Source organism: Leptodactylus fuscus, chromosome 5, assembly GCF_031893055.1.
Source record: "Leptodactylus fuscus isolate aLepFus1 chromosome 5, aLepFus1.hap2, whole genome shotgun sequence".
Taxonomy (NCBI): domain Eukaryota; kingdom Metazoa; phylum Chordata; class Amphibia; order Anura; family Leptodactylidae; genus Leptodactylus; species Leptodactylus fuscus.
The window spans coordinates 69109407-69133469 of NC_134269.1; the positions used below are offsets into that span (position 1 = coordinate 69109407).

Sequence of the window (24063 nt, forward strand, 5' to 3'; positions counted from 1 at the left end):
TTATAGGGATATGCCATAGTAGCATTGTTTGCAGAGGAGAATACCTCCATAATGTGACACCACACAGAGCACCATATTATAGTATAAGGCTAAATTCACCAATGGATCAGCGGGAACATTACGCACGACATTGACACCGACGGCACATGGATAAAATCTATATGTTACCCGTCTCTCCATCGACCAATTGATTAAGTTCAGTGACCCCAACCCACAAATTAACAGCAATAGGTTCTGTCCATAGTTTTGTTCCTAAGCCTAAGGAGGTCCCCACACAACCTATTTGCAGAATGCTTTGTCGTGTGCACGAGGTCTTAATTTTATCTTATTCTAAGAAAGCTGAATGACAAGCATGACCAATGTTATTTACACCACAGTGATTAATTCCATGAACTCCTAAATGTCAATACTGTCTAATTCTACATAGAAATCTGTCTTTTGCTGTTTGAGGCTTAGGCCCCACGTTATGTGCCGCAGCAAAAAAGCGCTGCCGGAAAAATCACGGCAGCAACACATTGTAGTTCTTCCACCAGTGCTTTAAACAGAAAGTTTGCCGAGGTTTGTTCTGTGGACTTTCTGTTTCAGTTATATCTAATGGGAAACTGTCGGCGTTTCCGTAGATATAATTGTGCTGATTTTGGAAATCGCTGTGTGTCTGCACAACAGTTCTTACCACAAAGTGGGCATGGTATTCGGTAGAATTCCATCCACTTTTCCCTGACTATAAAACGCTGCAATTTTTTACAAACAGTTTCCGCCATGGGCAAATCGCTGTGTTTACGCCACGTGGGGCCTCAGCCTAAAGATCAAGCTACATGTTGCAGATTTGTTGCAGGCATTTTTACAGTTATAAAATCTGTTCTGTACTTTGGACTATGTAAAGGGTTATTTTGGCAATAGGCACATTGAATTCTGCAGGTCCCATCTAAATGAAAGAGGGCAGTCGCAAACATTTCTGTAGCAGCTGTACTGCATGTACAATAAATTCATTGCAGTAAGGTAGATCAGCCATCACCCAGCTTTCCCTGAACCAGAGACAGAAGAGAAGGGCTTACTGTATTAGTTACTTATTATTGATGTTTTTAGCAGGATGTGACCCATGTAAGATGGTATATTATAGGCTGATTGTGAAGTACCCTGTGCAGGCAGTACTGTGTGCAGCCATGTCTGTTTGGTGTCACACACTACTGCTATCTTCTCTAGTCTTTAGTAGACAGAAGTCTAGGTTTTGTGCTGCGGTGTCAGAGTGACACTGACAGGATGTGACTCACCTCCTCCAGCTGCCGCTGGTCCCTCACTGTTTCTGCTATCTGTTGCCTGGAGACCAAACCGGTGGACAGTGCGGTTTTGTATGGTAAATAGCTAACAGATCAGCCATGCATGCCGCCCCAGGTGCCAGCATAGGTACTGCATATATATATATTGCCTCATGTTCATGCATATAAAAGTACTAAATATTGTTCACTGTGCCCATGTGAAGACATTTCAGCCTCCTAATGTTTGTAGGAGTTGCCCAGTATTTCCCATTGGTGTGGGGATGTTGAATTTCACTGTGCCTTATTCCTTTGTTCCCTTGCAGCCGTAATCTTCTTATGTGGCCAATTGGCCAAGCATCTAGGGTGGGTATGGGGCAAAATCACGGCCGCAAAATAACGCGGCGTTTACGATCCACGCTCCCATTGAAATCAATGGGGGCGTATACGGCCCACAAAATCTCACACGGCGTATACGTGCCAGGTCACGCGTCACGTTACTCCGTGTGAACTCCCCCTTACCCATTCTGACAGCATTAACAGACTGACCTCTTGTGCATTGTAGCTACTACTATAAAGTTTGACCAAATAGTAACAGTTCACTTTTATTTTATGTTCCCATGAATTCTAGACAATAGACATGATCCACAGTGAGGAAAGAGGCTGAGGTATGAGCCAGCAGGCAGCCAGTGAATGGATTAGCTACGGAACGGCACTCTGCAGCTTGCAATGTAGTGAATATACACTCACCGGCCACTTTATTAGGTACACCTGTCCAACTGCTCGTCAACACTTAATTTCTAATCAGCCAATCACATGGCGGCAACTCAGTGCATTTAGGCATGTAGACATGGTCAAGACAATCTCCTGCAGTTCAAACCGAGCATCAGTATGGGGAAGAAAGGTGATTTGAGTGCCTTTGAACGTGGCATGGTTGTTGGTTCCAGAAGGGCTGGTCTGAGTATTTCAGAAACTGCTGATCTACTGGGATTTTCACGCACAACCATCTCTAGGGTTTACAGAGAATGGTCCGAAAAAGAAAAAACATCCAGTGAGCGGCAGTTCTGTGGGCGGAAATGCGTTGTTGATGCCAGAGGTCAGAGGAGAATGGCCAGACTGGTTCGAGCTGATAGAAAGGCAACAGTGACTCAAATAGCCACCCGTTACAACCAAGGTAGCCAGAAGAGCATCTCTGAACCCACAGTACGTCGAACTTTGAGGCAGATGGGCTACAGCAGCAGAAGACCACACCGGGTGCCACTCCTTTCAGCTAAGAACAGGAAACTGAGGCTACAATTTGCACAAGCTCATCGAAATTGGACAATTGAAGATTGGAAAAACGTTGCCTGGTCTGATGAGTCTCGATTTCTGCTGCGACATTCGGATGGTAGGGTCAGAATTTGGCGTCAACAACATGAAAGCATGGATCCATCCTGCCTTGTATCAACGGTTCAGGCTGGTGGTGGTGGTGTCATGGTGTGGGGAATATTTTCTTGGCACTCTTTGGGCCCCTTGGTACCAATTGAGCATCGTTGCAACGCCAAAGCCTACCTGAGTATTGTTGCTGACCATGTCCATCCCTTTATGACCACAATGTACCCAACATCTGATGGCTACTTTCAGCAGGATAATGCGCCATGTCATAAAGCTGGAATCATCTCAGACTGGTTTCTTGAACATGACAATGAGTTCACTGTACTCCAATGGCCTCCACAGTCACCAGATCTCAATCCAATAGAGCATCTTTGGGATGTGGTGGAACGGGAGATTTGCATCATGGATGTGCAGCCGACAAATCTGCGGCAACTGTGTGATGCCATCATGTCAATATGGACCAAAATCTCTGAGGAATGCTTCCAGCACCTTGTTGAATCTATGCCACGAAGAACTGAGGCAGTTCTGAAGGAAAAAGGGGGTCCAACCCGTTACTAGCATGGTGTACCTAATAAAGTGGCCAGTGAGTGTACATACTGCAGAAGCTAAACCAAGTAATATACAGTATGTGGAGTATACTGTTACTGAGCAGGAAGTAGGTGAAGGGAGTGGCAAGAAAGATGGTTTCCAGTGCAGAATGAAAATAGATACAAAGAGTCCCCATTGACATAAAATGTGTGAGCTAAATATAGACACTGAAAGCAGAAATCTACATTTTGCCAATTATATCTAGTATGCTAAATCTGGACTTTGCTTTGTCTGTGATGCTTAGGTTTTTCCCATATAGTTTAAGAATTGGAGATGGAAATATGATCTGCATTTAATTTAATAAAAATGATTAATTTACCAATGGTTATGGCAGTAATTTAGTTCTGAACTTCATCAACTAGATGCCTTGTGGACTAAAGTATGTACTTTACTTACCAGGGAAAAAACGTATCTGTGGTCACATAGGCTACCATGCTCCTGGGGTTTGTGCAACCAGGCTTACATTGAAAAGCGGAGTTGCCAATTATAGTTTTTCTTATAGGAGTTTTTCTTCTTTACTCTCTAGTATACAATACTACAAGCTTCAGTGGGTTTAGCTGCCTGTCTAGCTGCTATCAAACAGAACCACACTGGGTCTTTCTGGTGAAGGTAACCCTGGGCTTTATCAGCTCGAGTATGCCTAAGGGTCAGTGCGCACAGCGTTTTTTGACGTTGAATCCGCCTCAGAATCAGCCTCCAAAAAAAGCCTCCTAATAGAAGTCTACTGAGAGGCTTTTTTTAGAGGCTGTTTTTGAGGCGGATTCAGCGTCAAAAAACTCTGTGCGCACTGATCCTCAGGGAATGTTCACATCTGTGTCAGAAGTTCTTTTATGAGCCTCTGTTTCTGTTAAAAATCAGGGAAGAAAAATTACAGCATGCAGCAATTTTTCATGTAGCAAAAATGATTCCAGAAGTGGTACTGTGCAGTAGGCATATACACTATATACAGGATAAAAGTAGATTTATACATTCCCTCTAACCTTAAAGGGATTTTCTGAAAGGCTGACACCCTACATTGTGAAAACGCCATGACTTGGCTGCTTCAAAAATTGCAGAGTTTTACAGTTCTTGTAAGTGGATGGGATTCTGGCTGATCCCATTCATCCATTGCATAAAAACATCAACACATTGCGGAAATGCTGCATTTTTTAAAATCGTTGCATTTTTGTAAATCGCAGTATGTCAATTATACTTGCAGAAACTCTGCCATTTTCCATATAGGTATAACAGTGCCAGAAAGTCTGCATAGGAAAACTGTGCGGAAAAATATGACACATTTGCGTTATATTCTTTTCTGCAGCGGCTTACTACGTGGGGCCAAATAGAGTTTATCATACTGTTGACCTATCCACAGATCCAGCGTCCCACACCTGGAGACTACTGTAACAGCTGATCTGTGTGAGGTCTGGGTGCCACAGATCAGATGCTTTGGATCGGTCAACAGTATGAAAAATGCAATACTGGTCAGAAGATCCCATTAGCTATGTACATTTGTAAAACCTTAACAAACAGACATGTCAGTGAGTGAGACAGAATTCGGAAAGGTTACTTTACAGTTTTGTATGCAACACATAATAATAATAAGGTTATTAATTATAATGTTTCTGCAACAAAAAGCAAGTCTTTCTTGCAGCTGGCAGTTTCCGAATAAGTATGTAGGAAGTGATACTTCCCCTTTAATAGAAGCCTCCGCCTTCTATACTTGTATATGTGATCACATACAGTACTATACAAGAATGTGAGCCACAGGATTGAGCAAGCAGGGGTGACTCTTCTCTCCACTCCTCCCAGCCACATACAGGCTGACTTTACAAAGAGAATTGCTAAAATCAGAAATATTCCCCAGCTCCTCCCTGCCTGAGGAAATTCTGGCTAAAGATGATGAAATTTACAGAGATGATCTGAGAGACACAAAATATTTCACCAACTGTATAGAAATCTGATTATGCCAAAGAGCAATCTCACAAAAACTAAAAAGTCTCATCAGGGTAGGCTAATGGTAGGTATAGACCCCTTACTAAGAAGTGTCATCGGGGTAGGCTAATGGTAGGTATAGACCCCTTACTAAAAAGTCTGATTGGGGTAGGCTAATGCTAGGTATAGACCCCTTACTAAGAAGTGTCATCGGGGTAGGCTAATGGTAGGTATAGGCTAGGCTAATCCTGTGTATAAATTCTTTACCATTAAGTTGGGTCACATTATTTATTATTAAGTGATTAGTTACTAAAACAGATGACTTCTACCAAGCACATTTGCCTCCATGTTTAAGGCTTCCTTCACATTAGGTCCTGTCCGTAAGTTTAACTTATGCACCAGGAAAGCTCCTGGCATGAAGGATAAATAGGCCTATAGACATTATATACTTAGAAGTGCATCAGTTTGGGTGGTTACATCTGTCAGGCTTTTCCGTTTTGTTGCTGCATAGTATAGTACTGAAGATTTTGTTTTTCCAGGTAGTGACATTCAGTAGTAAAAGGATACCATGAAGAATCTTTTTTTTAACATTGGCACCTATGGGAGACTCATTCAGAGGGCATTTGTTTTATGTATTGGTTATATAACCTACACCCCTAGTGATTTCCTAGTGCATATATTAAACAGATGCTGAATGTAGGACAATTTCTGTCTGAAATACATAGCACGGAGATGCTCCCATTATGTGCTGAAGCTGCTTTTATGATTTTATAATGTTTTTCAATAAAACCAAAGCTTTTAACAAAACAAGTACTGAGCTATATAATTTTATGATTCTTTTTTACTTGCTGGCCAGTGAGGAACCATACACTCTAGTTTGGGTCTCAGCCCCCTATAGAATATGGACAAAGTTCAAAATGTTATTCTGTGAGAGAAGAAAAAAAAAATGTTTATTTAGGGCCTATCCATAATAATGTCACAAGTTATAATGGGCCCCTAGACACTTCTTATAAGATCTGTCTGTGTTATGTCTCAGCTGTCTTGACGGCAAGAATAGTACTGTATACTGCACTGGTGTTACTGTCATATCTCACAGCAGGCCATACTGTGCTCATCCCAGCATCCGGCATCTGATTTGCTTATCATCGGACAACCCTTCTCACAAAAACAGATTTTCCAAGATGGACTAACTTTAAGCTGCAGAACAGAATCTCCATCATTATTTTTGGTGAGGCAGACTAACTAGAAGATTCTTTTTGTTAGGATATTAACATTACATTCTTGGATCAGCTCCAATCCAAATACTGTCCTTCAGATAAATGTGCTATTTAGCGGTATTTGCTCTAGATAACCTATCTACATACTGATTAGCATGGATTGCTCTTGTGGAAAGAACTGCTGTGATATGGGAGTCATAAAAGTTCAGTCTTCAGCTCTGGTCTCCAAAGATCAGACTCCTTATGGATTAGGGAGAGTGTCCTCTGCTAACAGACTATTTACTATAAAGTCTGCTAATAAATATATAAACACATGGATTCATCTGATACAAGTAAGGCTTGGTTCACACTAGCATTTCAGTCTCCGTACAAGACTCCATCCTACAATCCTCTTAAAATCGTCAGATAAAAATCCTGCGAGGATTATGGGGTCTACATGTAACCGCTTTTTAAGCGATCAGGGACCCTAAGCGGACCCAAAGGATGGAAACCCAAATGCTAGTGTGAACCTAACATTAATGCGCATGCTTCAAAGTCATTTTCCAGTGACCAATGGAAAACCCGCAATCTAGATTGGAAACATGACTTCTGAGCTATGTCGTAAATAACACGGTATTCTTCACAGGCTCTTTTTCGAATATGGAGGGGTCAATTTTTTTTTTTTTTGGAAGACGCCTTTAAGATGAATGTTACCCCTGCCCTATATAAATCATTGTTCATTTGACACCTTTCTCTCTGAACGCACAGAAGACTGGCTTACTGGCATGTCTTCAAAACTCCTAAAGACGGGAATGGAGAGAGCTCAAGGACCACCTCTCGATTTGTTCTCCACATGAATGCGAGGCCTACCAACCACTTCGCCAAGCAGGACAGGGAGTATGGAACTATGTGGTGGTCCCAGAGCTGGGACTGGTACCTATCATACCTATTTTTAATAAACACTGCCACAGTAGGGCATGTGATAAAATAACAAATTAACCATTTCTCACCTGCTTCTCTTTGTTGACTGTCTCACATTGCTGATGTGCCAGTCAAACGCTGTCCTTAGCGGTGATGGTAGAATGATTGGCACGTAGCAACTGAGGCCAGTGGTTGGCTTGGCCACGTGAGCGTTGCATCATTGCTGCAAGACAGCTAACAAAGACCAACAATATCACAGAAGTGATGAGGGATTTATCAGATGAGTATCCAAACTCCTATGTGAGTATTGGGCACTTGGAAATCTCCCATACACATTAGATTGTCAATAACGCTGCCAAATTCAGGAAGATAAGTCATATTCCTAATATGTATGACCAGCTCGGGCATGGATTACTTGTTTCACAAAGGGTTCATATGTTGGTTTCTGCAATGATTTAAAAAAAAAAAATAAAAAATTACATCTACGTATATCATTTAATCCAATATTAAAAGTCATTTGGTATAATAAAATGAGTTATTGAACGTTGATCTAATTGAAAGCAATGAGCTTTAGAGAAATAATTCTGTCTAATACAGTTATATGACAGTCACTAAGCACCTTCTGATATAAGATTTGCCATTGACTGCCTCTTTGCCTGCTTTGTTGGCTAAGTGTATGCTTGTGCTTGGTTGGATCTACTGTCTGATTCCAGTAACAATGACTCTTTGGGCCAGTGCGTAACATAATAGAGACGAGGTTGGAGAGGCTGCTTTGAAGGTGATGTCTTGTATAATGAGGATATTATACCAGGAAGAGTTTTTCTTGTCCTGAAAATGAACTTGTGGAGAGGTCATCACTTTCTTCTGAAAATAAAAGGCTTCCCATATTTTCCAGTGAGCGCTCTGTGCACAGAAGGTCAGGTTCACACAGCTCGCCCGGTTGGATACAGAACACTGCCTAATTATTTGCATTAGCCAGACACGGCTCAGTAATGATTCATATGTGCCAGTTCCTATGATCAGGCCGCCGGCTTCACAGAACACTTTACCCTTTCCAACATTACAGGGACTGAACTAGGGGATCTTATGTACAAAGCTGAATATTTCCCCTATTTTATTAGCTTTGCCACAGTTATTACAGAATTGAGTTCATAACCCAGAATGTTAAGATGGCAGTGATGTAAAAGAGTTCAACTGGTCGTAGGTATTGCAAGTATCAGGTGAATTCTGCTACCTTATCTGAACAGTATATGATAGTGAGAGAGAAGTTAATATATTGATTTATATGATTTTGAGCAGGACATCTAAGGCTCTGTTCTCACGGAGTAACGCGCTGCTCATTTAGACACGTATACACATGTCAGAGCGCGGTGCTTCAAAACAGATCCCATTGATTTCAATGGGTGCCGGCATACACGCGCTACACATTGAAATCAATGGGATGCCTTGTAGCCTAAGGGTCAATAGAGTTCTATTGGGAGGCTTTTTTTTTTTGAAGGCTGATTTTGAGGCGGATTCAGCGTCAAAATCCTCGCTAAAAAACTCTGTGCGCATTGACCCTAAGTAAGAAGTAGTGTCATTTCTGACAAGACTTCTAGGAGAGACACTAAGGTCGGGTTCACATCGGGTTTTTTGGGACGGATTTTGACATGGAATCCGCGTCAGAATCCAACTCAAAAAACCGCCTCCCATTGAAATCAATGGGAGCTGGTCATTGAGTCATGGACATGCCCTTTCTTCAGGCAGATTCAGCCGCGTACTTCCGCCTCGTGACACCTCCATCCCGACTAGGCCCATTCATTTGGGCCTAATCCGGAGCTGAATGCTGTGACTGGATACCGGTGCACTGCACTGGCATCCAGTCGCGGCTAGCCATTTTTTTGGACCAGAGTTTTAGGCGGCCTCTGCGTCAAATTCCGGTCCAAAACACCCTGTGTGAACCCGGCTTAGGAGACCTGCTTACACCACCCCCACACAGTGATTGACAACTCTCCCTGTATCCGTGTGTGTATTCAGTAAGCTGTCAATGACGATGTATAGAAATAGGACTCTCACTGCCACTCCTAAGAGTCCTGTCAGGTTTTTACTCATTCTGCTCCAAAACATATAGACCTATGTATCACATGGCTCAACTTCATATTCTACTCTCAGATAGGGGAGCAGAAGTCACCTGACAGGTTTGCTTTATGGGAAAGTGTATCCCAAAACCAGGGCTCAATAAATGCTGTTCTAAGTAGCCAGTGACTGTATGAATGCTTCTGTCTCTCTTTTGGGAGCGCACGTTCCAGTTTTAGCTGGAATTTAGCATCTGGAATTCCTGACCTCTTTAAAAGATTAGCAGAGAACATGGTCTAGTCTGTACAGGTAAAGCAGCAGTCCAGTCTCATTCTGTGGCCCATAACTACAACCCCTGAGGCCTATTCATCTCCTGCCTGTCCTTGACGTCAGCGCTGTACAGTAAGGATGTGACTTCATCTGCTTTGAGGCCATGCTTTGAAAATATTTTAGAAATCTAACACAGAGGCATCAGACCTAAAACACACACATATATTTTTAGACTTCTCAGAAGTAGTAAAGCAGGTGAATGTCTACCACAGACTTGTTACCTTAAACACCACTGTGCAAAGATTATATGCAGCTGTTTTGTGTTGTATTGAAGTGTATACTAGGGAAACTCAACCACATCAACACACTAATAGTCCCCACTTTAAAAATGAAATGATTAAAACTTAACTTTTAATAATAAGCGTTAAAAGCGATCCTAGTCAATCCCCATAGATTATAAATAACATCCTCTGTATAGTACCTAGAAGGACATGATAAAACCTACCAGTGTGGCTATTCAATCGAGAGGGTAAGTATTTAGCAGCACTGTTTCAGAATCTCATGACTCATGCTGCAGTTTTACCTCTCCTATTTGCGTCACTTACACCACCACTCATTTTGTCTACAGTTGCTGGTTTATTGCTATGTATAAATACATTTATGTGGAGGTCACTGTTATAATCGCAGTATGGAGACACAGGTGTCTGGTCCCGGTCAGCTGTTTAGGCGGTCCCCGGTCAGTCAATCTGCCCACCGGCCCACACCTAGTCTTTCGTATCCCCGATAGCAGATATAAGGTCCCAACTCCATATATTTAATATATGGCATATATAATATATGGCAAAAAACCGCACAGAAAAAAACCCTAGCATTTTTTTTCAAGGCCCATGCATTGTGCTGAAGGAAAAAATAAAATAAAAAATGCTCCAAAAACCTCTTCAAAAAACCATTTCTTAATTCCCGAAGCGGAATTTTTTTCCATGGTGCTGTACATTTGAGGATTTACATTCAATACATTAAAGGGGTTTTCCGGGCAAAAATTGTTTTACAGCACAGTAATCAGAGCTCTGTCTTGAAATGCGCTGTGCTCCTGTGTGTCCATCTCATGACCATGGACTGATTTTTATCCACAGGAGACATGAGAAGCATCAGCATAGGAGCTGTACAGGAATCTTATCTAGTTATACAGTGAATCTTACTTAGGTCTCGTTCACCTCTGCGCCCAGGTGTCCGTTCTACAGGTTTCCGTTTCCTGCATAAAACAGAGCAGGAGTCGGAAACCTGCAGGAGTTTTTCTCACCCATTCATTTGAATGGGTGAGAAAGCTGTCCGGCCGTGAGCGGCGTTGAGCGTTTTATGCTCTCCGCCGCGAAATCGTTTTTTTTAAAAATCCGGACACAGAGTCGGACATGCAGTACTCTGTGTCCGGATTAAAAAAAACGGTTTCGCGGCGGAGAGCATAAAACACTCACCGCCACTCCCGGCCAGACCTGGTCTGTGGTTTCTGTCTTCTTGCATGCAGAAGACGGAAACCACAGAACGGAGACCAGAACGCAGGTGTGAACCTAGCGTTAGTGATATAGTGACATATTCTCTCAATACTACTATACACCCAAATAGACTTCCTTATCAGTATCATGTGGATGCTGGGTGACAACTTTTATATTGTGTAAGGAATATTTTGGGTCAGAGATCTATGTGCATGATATGGAGTAATTAATGGCACATTCATAGATACTGCACAGGAATGAGGGAGTGGTTGGTGTGAATGTAAAGAATGACAAAGTGCTTGGAACAAAATGTGTTTCATTTCATCTTCTTGTGAAATGGTCTTACCTAAGAAGTTTTGGGTTTCTGGCTGATACTTGGAACAGTTTCCTTCCTTCTTTTATACCTTATGAGCTGTGTATAGGTGGTGTATATAGCATTTTGTGTACAGTATACAGGGATAAAGAAATAGTAGAACTTTTGAGGTTTTCAGTGTAATGTGCTTATCTCCAAAAAACTTGACAGAACAGTTTGCAGAACAAAACTGTAGAAACATGAGGTTAGATTTACTACTTATTTTCAAGGTTCTACTTGCAATTTTTATCCAAACTCGTCTGAATCAGAACTGCTATTGTACACTACACTCCGGGTGGAGGCCCATGGGAGCTGATTCAATCTAAAAAAAAAAAAAAAAAAAAAAAAAAAAAAAAAAAGCCCAAAAAACTGTTACTCACCTCTCCTTGGCTCCGGTGTGACTCCCTACTGTCTTTGGTGCTCTTGACTGGCATCAGGCACAGTTGAGGCCTATGATTGCGCCTCAGCTGGTCACGTAATGTTGTGACACAGATGCAACTGTCACAAGGCTGCATGGCCCATGTGACTGTGATTAGGATTCGGCGATCCCTGATGTTAAGCAGAAGCACCAAAGACAGCAGGGAGTGGTGTTGGAGCCCAGGAGAGGTGAGTAACACTTTTTTATGCTTGATCCCCTCCCCTGAGCCTCTACTAATTATACTCTGGGGTCCCCTAGACCCTAGAATATAATAGGATTTTTATTCTGGTTCAACCACTTAGCACATGATATCTACTGTATTGTATTTGTAGAGTTTCCCTTTTTAATCAGGTTTGGAACTACTTTGCTAGCAAATAAAAACCTCATCATTGAGCTCCAGATTAAAGGTATAGTGCAGTCATATGTCATATTTTTGCCTTGATTTAGCAAGGACTGTCAGTAACATGCAATGTGACTGTACAGTGGTGTGAATTTATTTTATTGTTTAGAATTGTTATATTTTTCTTTTCTGCACAGTCTTTCTTACAAGCTCCCACATTATGTACCATTTTGTTCTGTTCTTCATTTAAGGGGTTAAGCTGTTCCGGAACTGGCAGCATGTGAGGAAATGGAGATTGCTAAAGGTTGTTATTATTGTGTGCCGAGTCCGTCTTTATATGCTGTTACTTTTTCACATAGAATACAGTGAAGTTGAGACTAGGACAGGGCATTGTTACTTATAGGCCTGTCTGTTCTTGTGTATGAGGTGGTAAAATACACGGCTGCCTGATAATGACTGCGGCTTACATCTGTATGGTCATGTTGTAATGGGACACACACCTTTAGTAATCCTTATTTTTGTGCAAGTCCTGTACGTAGATACATTGAAGAGGTGCAAACAACCACAACATCTATCAAAATGTCTCTTGGAGCTTAATTCTGAATTAATTTTTGCAAAAATAGGGTTATAGATGCCTCCAAAAGGAAGGAGACTTGAAAAAAACATTTTGGCTTGAAAAGCACCAGGGTGCACAAAAACGCCATAAATAAAGCTAAACAAGAAGTGTCATAAGGCCTGGTTCACATCTGCGTTCGGTATTCCATTTGGGGAGTCCGCATGGGGACCCCCTCCAAACAGAATACCGAACGCATTGACAGGCGGTGAGCTTATGAAAGCACACAGATCACATAGACTATAATGGGGTCAATGTGTTTTCTGTGCGGTGTCCACACGAGCCATGTGGAGAGGAAAGTAGTTCATGAAGTACTTTTCTCTCCGCATGATTAGTGCGGACACCTCGCGAAATCACATGGATCCCATTATAGTCTATGGGGTCCGTGTGCTTTCATAAGCTCACTGCTTGTCAATGCGTTCGGTATTCCCTTCAGGGGGGTCCCCATGCGGACTCTCCAAACGGAATACCGGATGCAGATGCCAACCAGGCCTAAGACTCCGTTCACACAAACTTGTTTTTCATGGATAGCACATTGACCCATTATTTTCCAGGACCCCATACACACGCCCATGTATTATCACAAGTCTATGACCCTGGGGAAAAACTCAAGGCAGGTCTTACTCCTGTCGGTTTTGCAGCTTAGGGTCACTTAAGGAAATGAATGGGTCTGTGAAGGCTTATTTATGTGCGTGTAGCCTATGGAAGATAAATGTGACCAACATGTCTAGCAAGGTGTACTATATTTACCATACTGTGTAAGCCCATGTGATAAATTCTGGAGCCTTACAACTAGACCGAACAATATATCTACCGCTATACTCTTCCTCTCTTTATGAACTGCTTCTGGGTTTGGGATCCCAGAGCTTCAGAGGGATTCCTATGAGGCACCATGTAGTAAGTGTAAGCTGTGGGCATTGTACAATGGTGTTTTGTTAATCAAATAAGTAGACATTGGGGAACTTGTGGGGTTTAGACACCCAAAAAAGGGGCTTTTCATTTTGTTTTCTGCCACTCATTCATTAGTGAGGGTGGGCATAGCAGAAATACCGCAACCTAACACATTTATTACATTTTGTGCCAGAAAACTGGTGTAAATTATAACCGAAATCTGTGCTGGCTCCTAGCTGGCCTAGACTTCAGTCCAGACCATCCATGTGTGCCTCATAATAATATTGTTGCTTCTGATGCCAGCAGTAAATAGATTTACACCAGCATGCGTATGCTTTTAATAATAATCCCCTCCCCCGTGAGTATATTGAGTCCCTATAGTCCTTTCTTTCATATGTACTGAGAACTACCATTCATTTCTCCGGAGTGTTGCAGGATTAGTCTCATGATCCTTGAGGGTGAAGAGAGACAATGCGGTGCCTGCTGTGTCCCATGTACATTACATGTATTGCTTACTTTACCTGCAAAACTGTGCGGACGGTAACAAGGAATCAAGTCATGTAATAAATATCATTGATACATTCAAACAATGGTGGTGCTGATCGGCATGCTCATCATGTGTCTTCACCCTTAAAAAAAACCCTGATGAATTATAATATATACATTATAAGAAACCTCTCAGTATCCCTGGCTTGACATTGATTTCAGTTGGCCACGTTCTTGTAACCTTCCTTTCTGATTTGTAACCATTGACTTCTATATCATCTTGTTGAGTAGTGGAAGGACAAATTGCAGCTCCACCTTTCCTCCTGACGGGTGGTAAGAATCTGTCAAATAAAGCCCACTAGATAAGTCATTGGCGTATGACTGGTATGATATGAGTGTCTGTATTGCTGTTATCTGGACATATCATTTTATCTACTTCCTGTTGGGATCCCATGAGGATGTCCACGTCATGACCCAGGTTTCCTCATAAAGACCTCCTGATCTCTTCACATCTCCAACTACTTCCTGCTGTATGAACAAGCACTGTCTCGGAAGCTGTTCAGGAAATAGAGGTTCAGCATCATGTGTCTGACATACGGTCATATATACTCTACTACTACATCTATGGCCATGGCTGTGAAAATGGCTCCTTCATATCCTTATCTTCCTGATCTGAAATGGTATATACTATTACCTAGTTGTATAGCAATAGTATATATTGTAATGGCCATATTACATTGATTTTAAGGTACAAGTCTATTTCCAGTAGTCAGCGTTTTTAGCTAACAGCATCATAACTACTTTAGTGTAAGTTCACGTTTCATAGTAACTTGGCTCTCTACTATGGAGGTGCTGCGGATCCCTAAAAGGATTTAGTGGGGCTAAGCCTTGTCTGCTTATCCAACATGTGGAATACACAGGAATAAGTAGGGAGCAGATTTTGTTACATTTTTTTTTTTAACCAAAGCTGAGATTGGATTTAGCAGAAGGGAGAAGTATACAGTAAGTGCGTTGTTTTGGACAAGGTACCAATAAAGGCAAATAGATTTGTACAGTCCTTTTGCCTGAATATCCACTATATGGGAAGAAAACTGAAATGTGTGAAATGCAAAGACCCGGTATGAGGTCTGCTGTTCAGGGATGGCCCATCAGATGCAGGTTTAGGCCTGATTCACATCTGCATTCAAGGATTCCGTTCCCCTCTCCGCCTAAAAAATGCTGCATTTTTCGTACGGAAACCGAGCGGAAATCACATGGGCCCCATTATATTCTATGGGTTCTGCAGGTTTCCTAAGGTAACCGCTTTTTTATGCGGATTAAGTTTCCATTTAGGGAATCCCCAGAACGGAAACCCATGCGCAGATATGAATCAAGCCTTAGATCTTTAGCCTTCCCTGTGGCTCTGACTCGGACAAGTCAGGGACTGCTGTTGTAGAAGCTATTCTGTTGCCTCGAGCTCTTGGGAATGACGGTTACTGGTTAACTTGGTCTGCCCTATCAAGTAACCAGAAGTCTTGTAATATGCAATGCTATCCTAGAACATTATATCAGTGGCATAAAGTAATGGGATTGCTCCTTCCGCATACACCGGATGTGTGTGCACAATATTGCAGGTGTTATATAGTGCCGTCTGTGTCACTGAGGTGCTTTGCGTAGAACAGGTTTGACCTGTTGTGCCCACAAGTTGAATTCCTAGGCTGGTCTTATCTTCTGTAAGAGAGATCTATGTCTACAAATGTCATATGATTCTGGACAAAATAACGTTCAGTTCATTCCCATTGCTTTGCTTTTTTTCCCCACATTTCTTTCCATACTACTGCTTTCCCTTTGTCCTGTGACTATGGTTCAGATCTGGGTTTTTGGATTCAGGAAGAACAGATCAGGAGTTCACAATAATTCTGAGCCTGCTCCACCCAGTGCATGACATCCGCATCGTGAGGCTTGGCTAGACATGCTTGACCTGCAAGCCTGTGAAGATGCATTCTTACATTCAAGTGCGCAAACTGCAAAGGTTAAAATGTTAGGTAGAAAGGAAAACTGCTGTCATGTCATACCCCATATCCCTCCCCATGTTATTTCGCTAGTGGAGATTTACAGCATAGGGAACTCTGTGAAAAGAATAAACCCTCAGTGCAAAGTGACTTGTGCTGCAGGTTCCAAACCCACAACATCTTAATTATTTCTGTGGCTTTTACTTGTGGATTTCAACCTTTGCAAGCAAAGAAGCGAGCTGCAAGAAAGCCACAGAAACAATGTCATTTCAGGCTAAGGCCCCAATTATACTTATAGGAGACCGCTGACGTTTTCCGTAGGTATAATTGACGCCACGGTTTTTCAGCTGCACGTATTTTTTTGTAATGTGTGGATGTAATTCTCCCCAGCCTCAGGTAGTTTTTGCCATGAGAATTTCACTGTGGAAAATGTTTTTGCATGTGACTTTAGCCTGAGGCCGAGGCCCCACAGCGGGAAAGGTGCTATTTTTTGTTGCATATTATGCTGCAGTTTTTTGAGCCAAAGCCAGGAGTGGATTGAATAAAAGGGAGAAGTATAAGAACTTCCTGTCTATTTCCCATTCCTGCTGTAGCCACTGTTGGGTTTGGCTAAAAAAAAAAAAAAAAAGCAGCAAAATCTGCAGCAAAAAAGAGGTTTTCTCTACTAAAGATATAGAGTACAGACATTGCATACTTGGGGCATCCACATTATAAATGAGGTTCAATGTGGATAAATGTAAAAACAATCTTCATGCAACCTATGTCCTATGGGGATTGGGCAAACTAGTCATAGATTATTAACAACCTGCCAGTAGGATGTTGTCTTGTATGGACAGGATAGGAATGTAATATTATCACAAGGTAATATTCTCCGTAGGGTCACAATTGACTGCAGTGGTCACATGGATGTATGATTTTGACTCTGTAGATCCATGTGACCACTGAATTCAGTTGCTACACTCACAGGTGATGCTAGCATGTACAGTTTTAAACCCCATGCACACGACCGAGTATGTTTCCCATGTGGGGCTGAGTTTGCAGTATAATGCACATCCGAGTGCATTGCAGGACACATTCACATCCATGGGGGTTTCTGATCCGTTCCATTTGGATGATTATAGAACAGGTCCTATCCTGCTCCATTTCATTAGCATAGAATGTGTCGGAAGCCCCCATAGACATGAATGCATAACGTATTGCACTCAGATATCACTACGAGTGCATTCTGCTGTACACTCAGGCCCACACTGATGCACAGTTGTTCATACGTTACATTAATGAACTGATAGCTTTATGCCACGTCATTGCTATAGTGATTCCGCTATTTGGGAACTCACTGCATCATAATGGACTCTCATGCAGTGAGTTCTATGCACACGACCTTAGACTAATTTAAAGGAAAGCGGTCACTTGAAAATGCAGCCCTATGTGCAGGACGTGTGTTACAAAGCAGCAGTAGCTTAACAGATTTATATATAGTTTTGCTGCAAAAAACATTTTGCGTAACTTGTATTAACCTACTAAATTCCTTGCATAGGAGTCTAGTGGCCGGACCTATTCAGTGAATATCAGCTCCTGTATTTTAGTCTCTGTTCACATCTTTGCTGATAGCAAACCACAACATGATGGATACCAGTGGCCTGACAGACCCCATTGACTTATTTACTTTAACCCCTTATGAGCTGTTTGCATTAAAAACAATAGTTGGGCTTAACAGGTCCTATACTATGAAGATGATGTATTTCCGGTGTTCCCTTGTGCTCCTTTCCTGCCCTCGAGTGCATGTCCATATGGTATACGCAGTACCAGGCTTGCTGTGGATGGGCAGAAGTTGGTATGATACAATTTCCTGCATAATAATAGTCTGTGTGGTATTTTGACAATCCTTTCCTGTGAGAAATGCTCCAATATTAGATAACTTTTCCATTTCAATGATTTGGCGGGCCACCATTCCTGAGATGGCAGGCAGCTCTGTGCTCTCAACCCCCTTCAGACCAAGAATCCAGTTTTGGCAGCGGCCCAGTCTACACAACTGGCCGGGTTTCCACAGCAACATCTGCTGGAAATGTGTGTTTTTCTGCACTGTCTTTTTCTGAAGTGCTTGGCAGGAAAACACCCTTGGGTGAATTGTCTCTGAATAAGAGAGAAGAATAAAATAAGTCATCAAGTTAATGAAGAGTTGAATGCTTTACTTTATTATTCATAGAAATGATGTGGCGTCTCTATGTTCTGGAACTGATGGAAGTTTCCACTCCGTACATTGTTTTCTTTAAATCTTCTAGAGGAGGCTTAAAGGGGCTTTCCTATCGTAGTTTTAACTTACAGATTTGTTATAGCATAAATATCTTCTCTATGTGGTCCAACCTCTCTGACCCCAGTATAAATATCTGATCTGTTCAAGTCTGACCACTTAGTCTCTCACCAGTTGTATATATTAGATGGCTGCGCATGTGAGTTCCCATCTTGTAAAGTGTTGGCATATCACTAGGATCAGTGGGGGTCCAAACTCTAGGATCTGCAGTGATACTTATAATGGAGAGGCTGCTGTGATAAATCAGTACTGTGGCCCCTTCACTGTTTTTAGTGCTTGCATTAATGCTAAGTTCACACTAAGGGGGAGTTCACACGGAGTAACGTGCCGCATGATGTGGCACGTATACGCCGTGTGAGATTTTGCGGGCCGTATATTCTCCCATTGATTTCAATGGGAGTGTGGATCGTAAACGTCGCGTTATTTTGCGTCCGTGATTTTGCGGCCGCAAAATCACGCGGAGTTTACGATCCAGGCTTCCATTGAAATCAATGGGAGCGTATACGGCCCGCAAAGTCTCACACGCCGTATACGTGCCACATCATGCGGCACGTTACTCCGTGTGAACTAGAGCTCAAAATCGGATCTGATTTTGTTCTGGTCTCTGTCTACACTGTGCAGTAATGAAGTGCCTGCAATACAGGAGTCACCACCTTGATGTAAGACACCAGCGATCCTGGGCATCTTAAGAAAATGGTTCAATTCTTAGTTTGTTAGAGATAAATACACTTGAGCTTCTTGACTAGGCTATGGCATTTCTGGATTGCTAGGAACTTGTCAAATACTGGGGAGAGGATGATCTTCCATGTAAAAAGAAGCAGGAGAGCAGGTCGAAAATTTCTATGACTTCTTTAATAAAGTAAGGACACCATGAGTCTGTTGCAGAGCCCTCCCGCTCACGTCTCCTGTTCATCTGCGGTGACTCATTGGTGGATTGCCAGAGTCTTGGCAGCAGATGCATCATATTGTGTGACATTTGTTACTTTTGATGCTGAGACCCAGGGAAGTTCTAGAAACAGATTATTCATCGGCCTGGAATTGTTCTTACGCTGAAGTGGTTACTTACTGGCACATGACTGATCATTCATTGCAGCAAATTGTATCCGATTGTCAGCTCGTACATCTACATATAGCTTCTGCCTGTGCTGCCCTCTATGGACCAGAAATATGGTTAGAAGATTTTCCTGATATTTTCAGCGTTTCCTGCTTATTATTTGCTACATTATTACCACATGTTGTTCTCAGTTCAGCAATGCCACAGCTTCTTTTACATCTTTCATGGACCACAGATTTTTTGCATATGTCTGGATATGAAAAATGTATATTCATACAGATGTATACGCCAATGTTCCAATTTGGACGCTCACTTATATCTATATTCTACATCCTGTATATGGGATACGGCTTTTTATATTTTTTATTTTATTTTTTTTTTACGATGGATGGCATCAGAATAATGGATGGAGATATATATGTATTGTACCGGAACACACCCCTTCCTGCTAAAAATATTAAAATGAGAAGCCTATGCCATCTTTGTACCATGAGCTATAATGTGATACATTTAGGGTAAGTTCACACGGGGTTTTTTGGTCAGGAAAAATCCGCTCAGGAAAATTCATGAGGCATTTTTTGAGGCGTTTTCCGCCTGAAAAAAATCAATGCAAGTCAGTGGGAGGCGGAAAATAAGCCTGGTGTTTTTGAGGCGTTTTCTTTTGCCAAGAACGCGTCAAAAATGCCTCTAAAAACACTAGAAGTTTTTCCAGCTCCCGTTGACTTGCATTGATTTTTTCCAGGTGGAAAACTCCTGAAGAATGGACATGTCGCTTTTTTTTTCCGCTAGCAGATTACATAGGACTGTATGGTGAGGCGTTTTCTAGAGGAGGAATTTGAGGCGGTTTCCTGACCAAATTCCCTGACCGAGAAACTCTGTGTAAACTCAGCCTTAGCTTTTTCCAGCATTCACTTTGCAAATTTCTGCGAACCTACCTTGCCAAATCTGCATGTAACATGAGGATTTTTCTGTAGATTAAGTATAGTTTTCAGCCCATTTCTTTAAGTGGTGAAATTCTGCAGCATTGATGCAATATGATGAGCAAGTGTTTGGGTTTTTTCTTTGTTATAAAATTGTACCTCAATATGCTCCAGATTTGAAGTGTAGAATCCATGACCTGTCCGCCGCCTCTGGACTCACCCAAGTTCACGTTTTCTGCTCCGATTTGGCCCAGATAGATTTTGCCCATTACTGTGCTGTATATAGTGTATAAGTAGGGCTAAAATACTGCTATTGAATATAGTATATACTTTGGCTTATGCTCAAGTATGTTTACCATACACTTGATACCTTTGTAAGTGGTGCGTAAAGTCCTGGCTTTTTCACAATAGCAGCTACAGGACAGTCTCAAGATATGAGACATTCCCTGCAGCCTTGCATGTTATTTTCAGAATATATTTCAGGATGTTTTACCGGACAGTAAATGTTTTTTATGCAACTTTCTTTTTATGCAATAGCAATGTTTCCCTTTGGGCAGTGCTGCACCTGTAGTGCTATCCTACAGTATGTACGTGACCTTCTCAGTCACGTTAGATAAAGACTATAAAAAAAGCCTTGAAGGATAAAAATAGATCCTTCAAATACAGGCCATGAATGCTGTAAAACACACAACACGGACACGTTAACCACTTAGTTGGCCGGGCTTTCTGTTACATTCACTTTACTTCTCAGAGAAGCCTGAATGCTCATGGGGAAAAAAAAAAAAAAAACCTTGCGTGGGAAAAACCATTGTATCATAATGATAACCATTTAATGTAGTGATAGCACAGGGAGGGCTGGTGCAGGGCGATTGAATTCCCATAGATGCTTTCCATTTTTAGCCTAATGCTCAACATATAATGGCTGATCATCCTATGTTACAGGTGGATGGAGGCCTGCCTAATGGAAGACTTGCCCCCCACTACAGAGCTGGAAGAAGGGCTCAGGAATGGAGTCTACCTGGCAAAACTTGGAAACTTCTTCAGTCCGAAAGTTGTATCTCTGAAGAAAATCTATGATCGGGAGCAGACCAGATATAATGTAAGCAGTTACTGTTCTAGTATTACTAATATCATTATCACAGGAGATGAAGCGTTTATCCATTGCTATAAGATACTGTAGTATGTAGTTAGATTTATGAGATGTTAATATATACATATTAGATAGTAATAGAATATTACCGTAATTGCCTTAATAGGGGTATTTCTGAGATATTATATTGCTAGAATAACTTAATGATCAATATGGGTCCAAACTCTGACACCACCACTGATCTATAATGCTGGGGCTACAAGATGGCTCCTTCACTTGAATAGGGCTATGGCGCAGTTCACTATACAGGTGGTCACTGATTTGAAAAGACTGGAACACCGTGCCATTGCCCCCTCTAAACTCTGGAGAGGTGGGGGTCCAACTGAGCATAAAGTAAGGCATATCCTCACCATATGCTATCACTTTAGAAGATAGGAAGATCTCTTGAATACTATGTTTCATCTCCTGTACCAATATAAGGATAGAGAACCTCCTTACAAGTATCTGGTCATCTATCTACCAATCTTTTCACTGGTAGTAATACATAACATAGGATAGAGTGTGTTACACCTTGATCTGTTATCCGTCCTGAGTATGCTGCCTCCCCTTCCCATTGGGCATATTCATAGGGCTGACTTTATACATGGATTTTGGCAAATATTTTGAAAAACATGTGCGGGAATCTTGAGCCACTTTGGGAATACAGACTGGACCATAGCACATGGACAGTAACAATTTCCTGAGAATCCTATTCTGCTTAAAGGGTTGGCTCATCACAAGCAACCAAGACAGAAGATATAAAAGTATTATATACTGTCCGATGACCAGTTAGCTAGATTTGGTCCATCTAAGTGAAAGTCGATGCTTGTTAGGGTCTCTTTGCTTTGACTCACAGCGGAGATCCCATGAACTCATCTCGTTACATTTGTTGCCCTAACAGGACATATAGCAAATGACTGTTCAGACTGACAAAAGGTTTTTGCCTGAAACATTGAATATGTACATCTAAAACTTGTCAGTATTGCAGGATTGTTATTATAGTGTTGTTCTACTTGGTTTTCACTTGGATTGAAAATGATGGGAAAGTGGTTGGTCCCAATTTGAACGTGCACCCTAGTCCTGGAAGAGTGCTGTAAATAAGTGCCAGGAGAGACCTTATAGAACTTGGATATTTGCCCTTACTTCTAGTTTGTGGTACTAACCACATTATTGTATTTGTTTTCATCTTTAGGCCACCGGTCTTCACTTCCGACACACAGACAATGTGATTCAGTGGCTTAATGCAATGACCGAGATTGGTCTACCAAAGGTAGGTATATTTCATATACCCCATGCATTCTCACCTGTATATCTAAAAGGGGTTTTTCTCTCTGTTTTCATGTTAATGTTCATCTCCACTGTCATTACAGATTTTTTACCCTGAGACCACAGACATCTATGATAGGAAAAACATGCCACGTTGTATATATTGCATCCATGCTTTAAGGTATAGTATTTTTTGTAGATTCACATAAATATCCAGAGTCTTCTGTTACTGGGACATAAGTGGGAAATTTCAGCTCTGCTCAGATTAGCATTAATGTGTCTGTTAGGGTTTTGGTCTGGCTTCTTGATATTATTTAAGGCAACAGTACCTAGTCTACAGCACTGTTCTAGACGTATGATATTCCAGAAGCTTCACTGAACCCCAACAGATTTCATGGGAGTAATTGGATTCATGGACACCTGATCTAGCAAAGCTGTCATACCCGAAAATTACCAGCATGGCTGAGCTGCAAATGGCTTTTTCGGACATTTACATGTAACATTTCCAGCAGTTCTTTGGATGAAATGGAAATGTGTGTGGCTGGATTAACATGACATTTTTATTATGAACTGTAAACCATTATTGCTGCTATATCTTTTTATATTTACTTAAGAGTTAGTTATACAATAGGAAGTATTTCTCTATCAATAGGATAGAGAATAAATATCTGAACAATGGAGGTCTGACAACTCAGACTCCTACTAATCCTGAGAACGAGGGGTCCTCATATCCCCCCACTATACATTGCATATACATACACTGCAGCCTGGCTGAATGTACAGTACAGACCAAAAGTTTGGACACACCTTCTCATTCAAAGAATTTTCTGTATTTTCATGACTATGACAATTGTAGATTCACACAGAAGGCATCAAAACTATGAATTAACACATGTGGAATTATATACTTAACAAAAAAGTGTGGAACAACTGAAAATCTGTCTTATATTCTAGGTTCTTCAAAGTAGCCACCTTTTGCTTTGATTACTGCTTTGCACACTCTTGGCATTCTCTTGATGAGCTTCAAGAGGTAGTCACCTGAAATGGTCTTCCAACAGTCTTGAAGGAGTTCCCACAGATGCTTAGCACTTGTTGGCCCTTTTACCTTCACTCTGCACAGATTTCCACTGGTCTAATGTCCATTCCTTGTGTTCTTTAGCCCAAACTAGTCTCTTCTGCTTGTTGCCTGTCCTTAGCAGTGTTTTTCTAGCAGCTATTTTACCATGAAGGC

General features: G+C 41.6%; 1 protein-coding gene across 1 annotated transcript in view; it reads left to right on the plus strand.

Annotated features, from left to right (window-relative positions):
• The window catches only part of IQGAP1 (IQ motif containing GTPase activating protein 1), a 111102-nt gene that overhangs the window by 23584 nt on the left and 63455 nt on the right, over positions 1-24063 (plus strand). The window contains exons 3-5 of the mRNA XM_075273360.1: positions 21380-21536; positions 22759-22836; positions 22937-23013. Of these exons, the coding sequence (XP_075129461.1) occupies positions 21380-21536; positions 22759-22836; positions 22937-23013 (312 nt within the window). The remainder of the gene's footprint in view (positions 1-21379; positions 21537-22758; positions 22837-22936; positions 23014-24063) is intronic.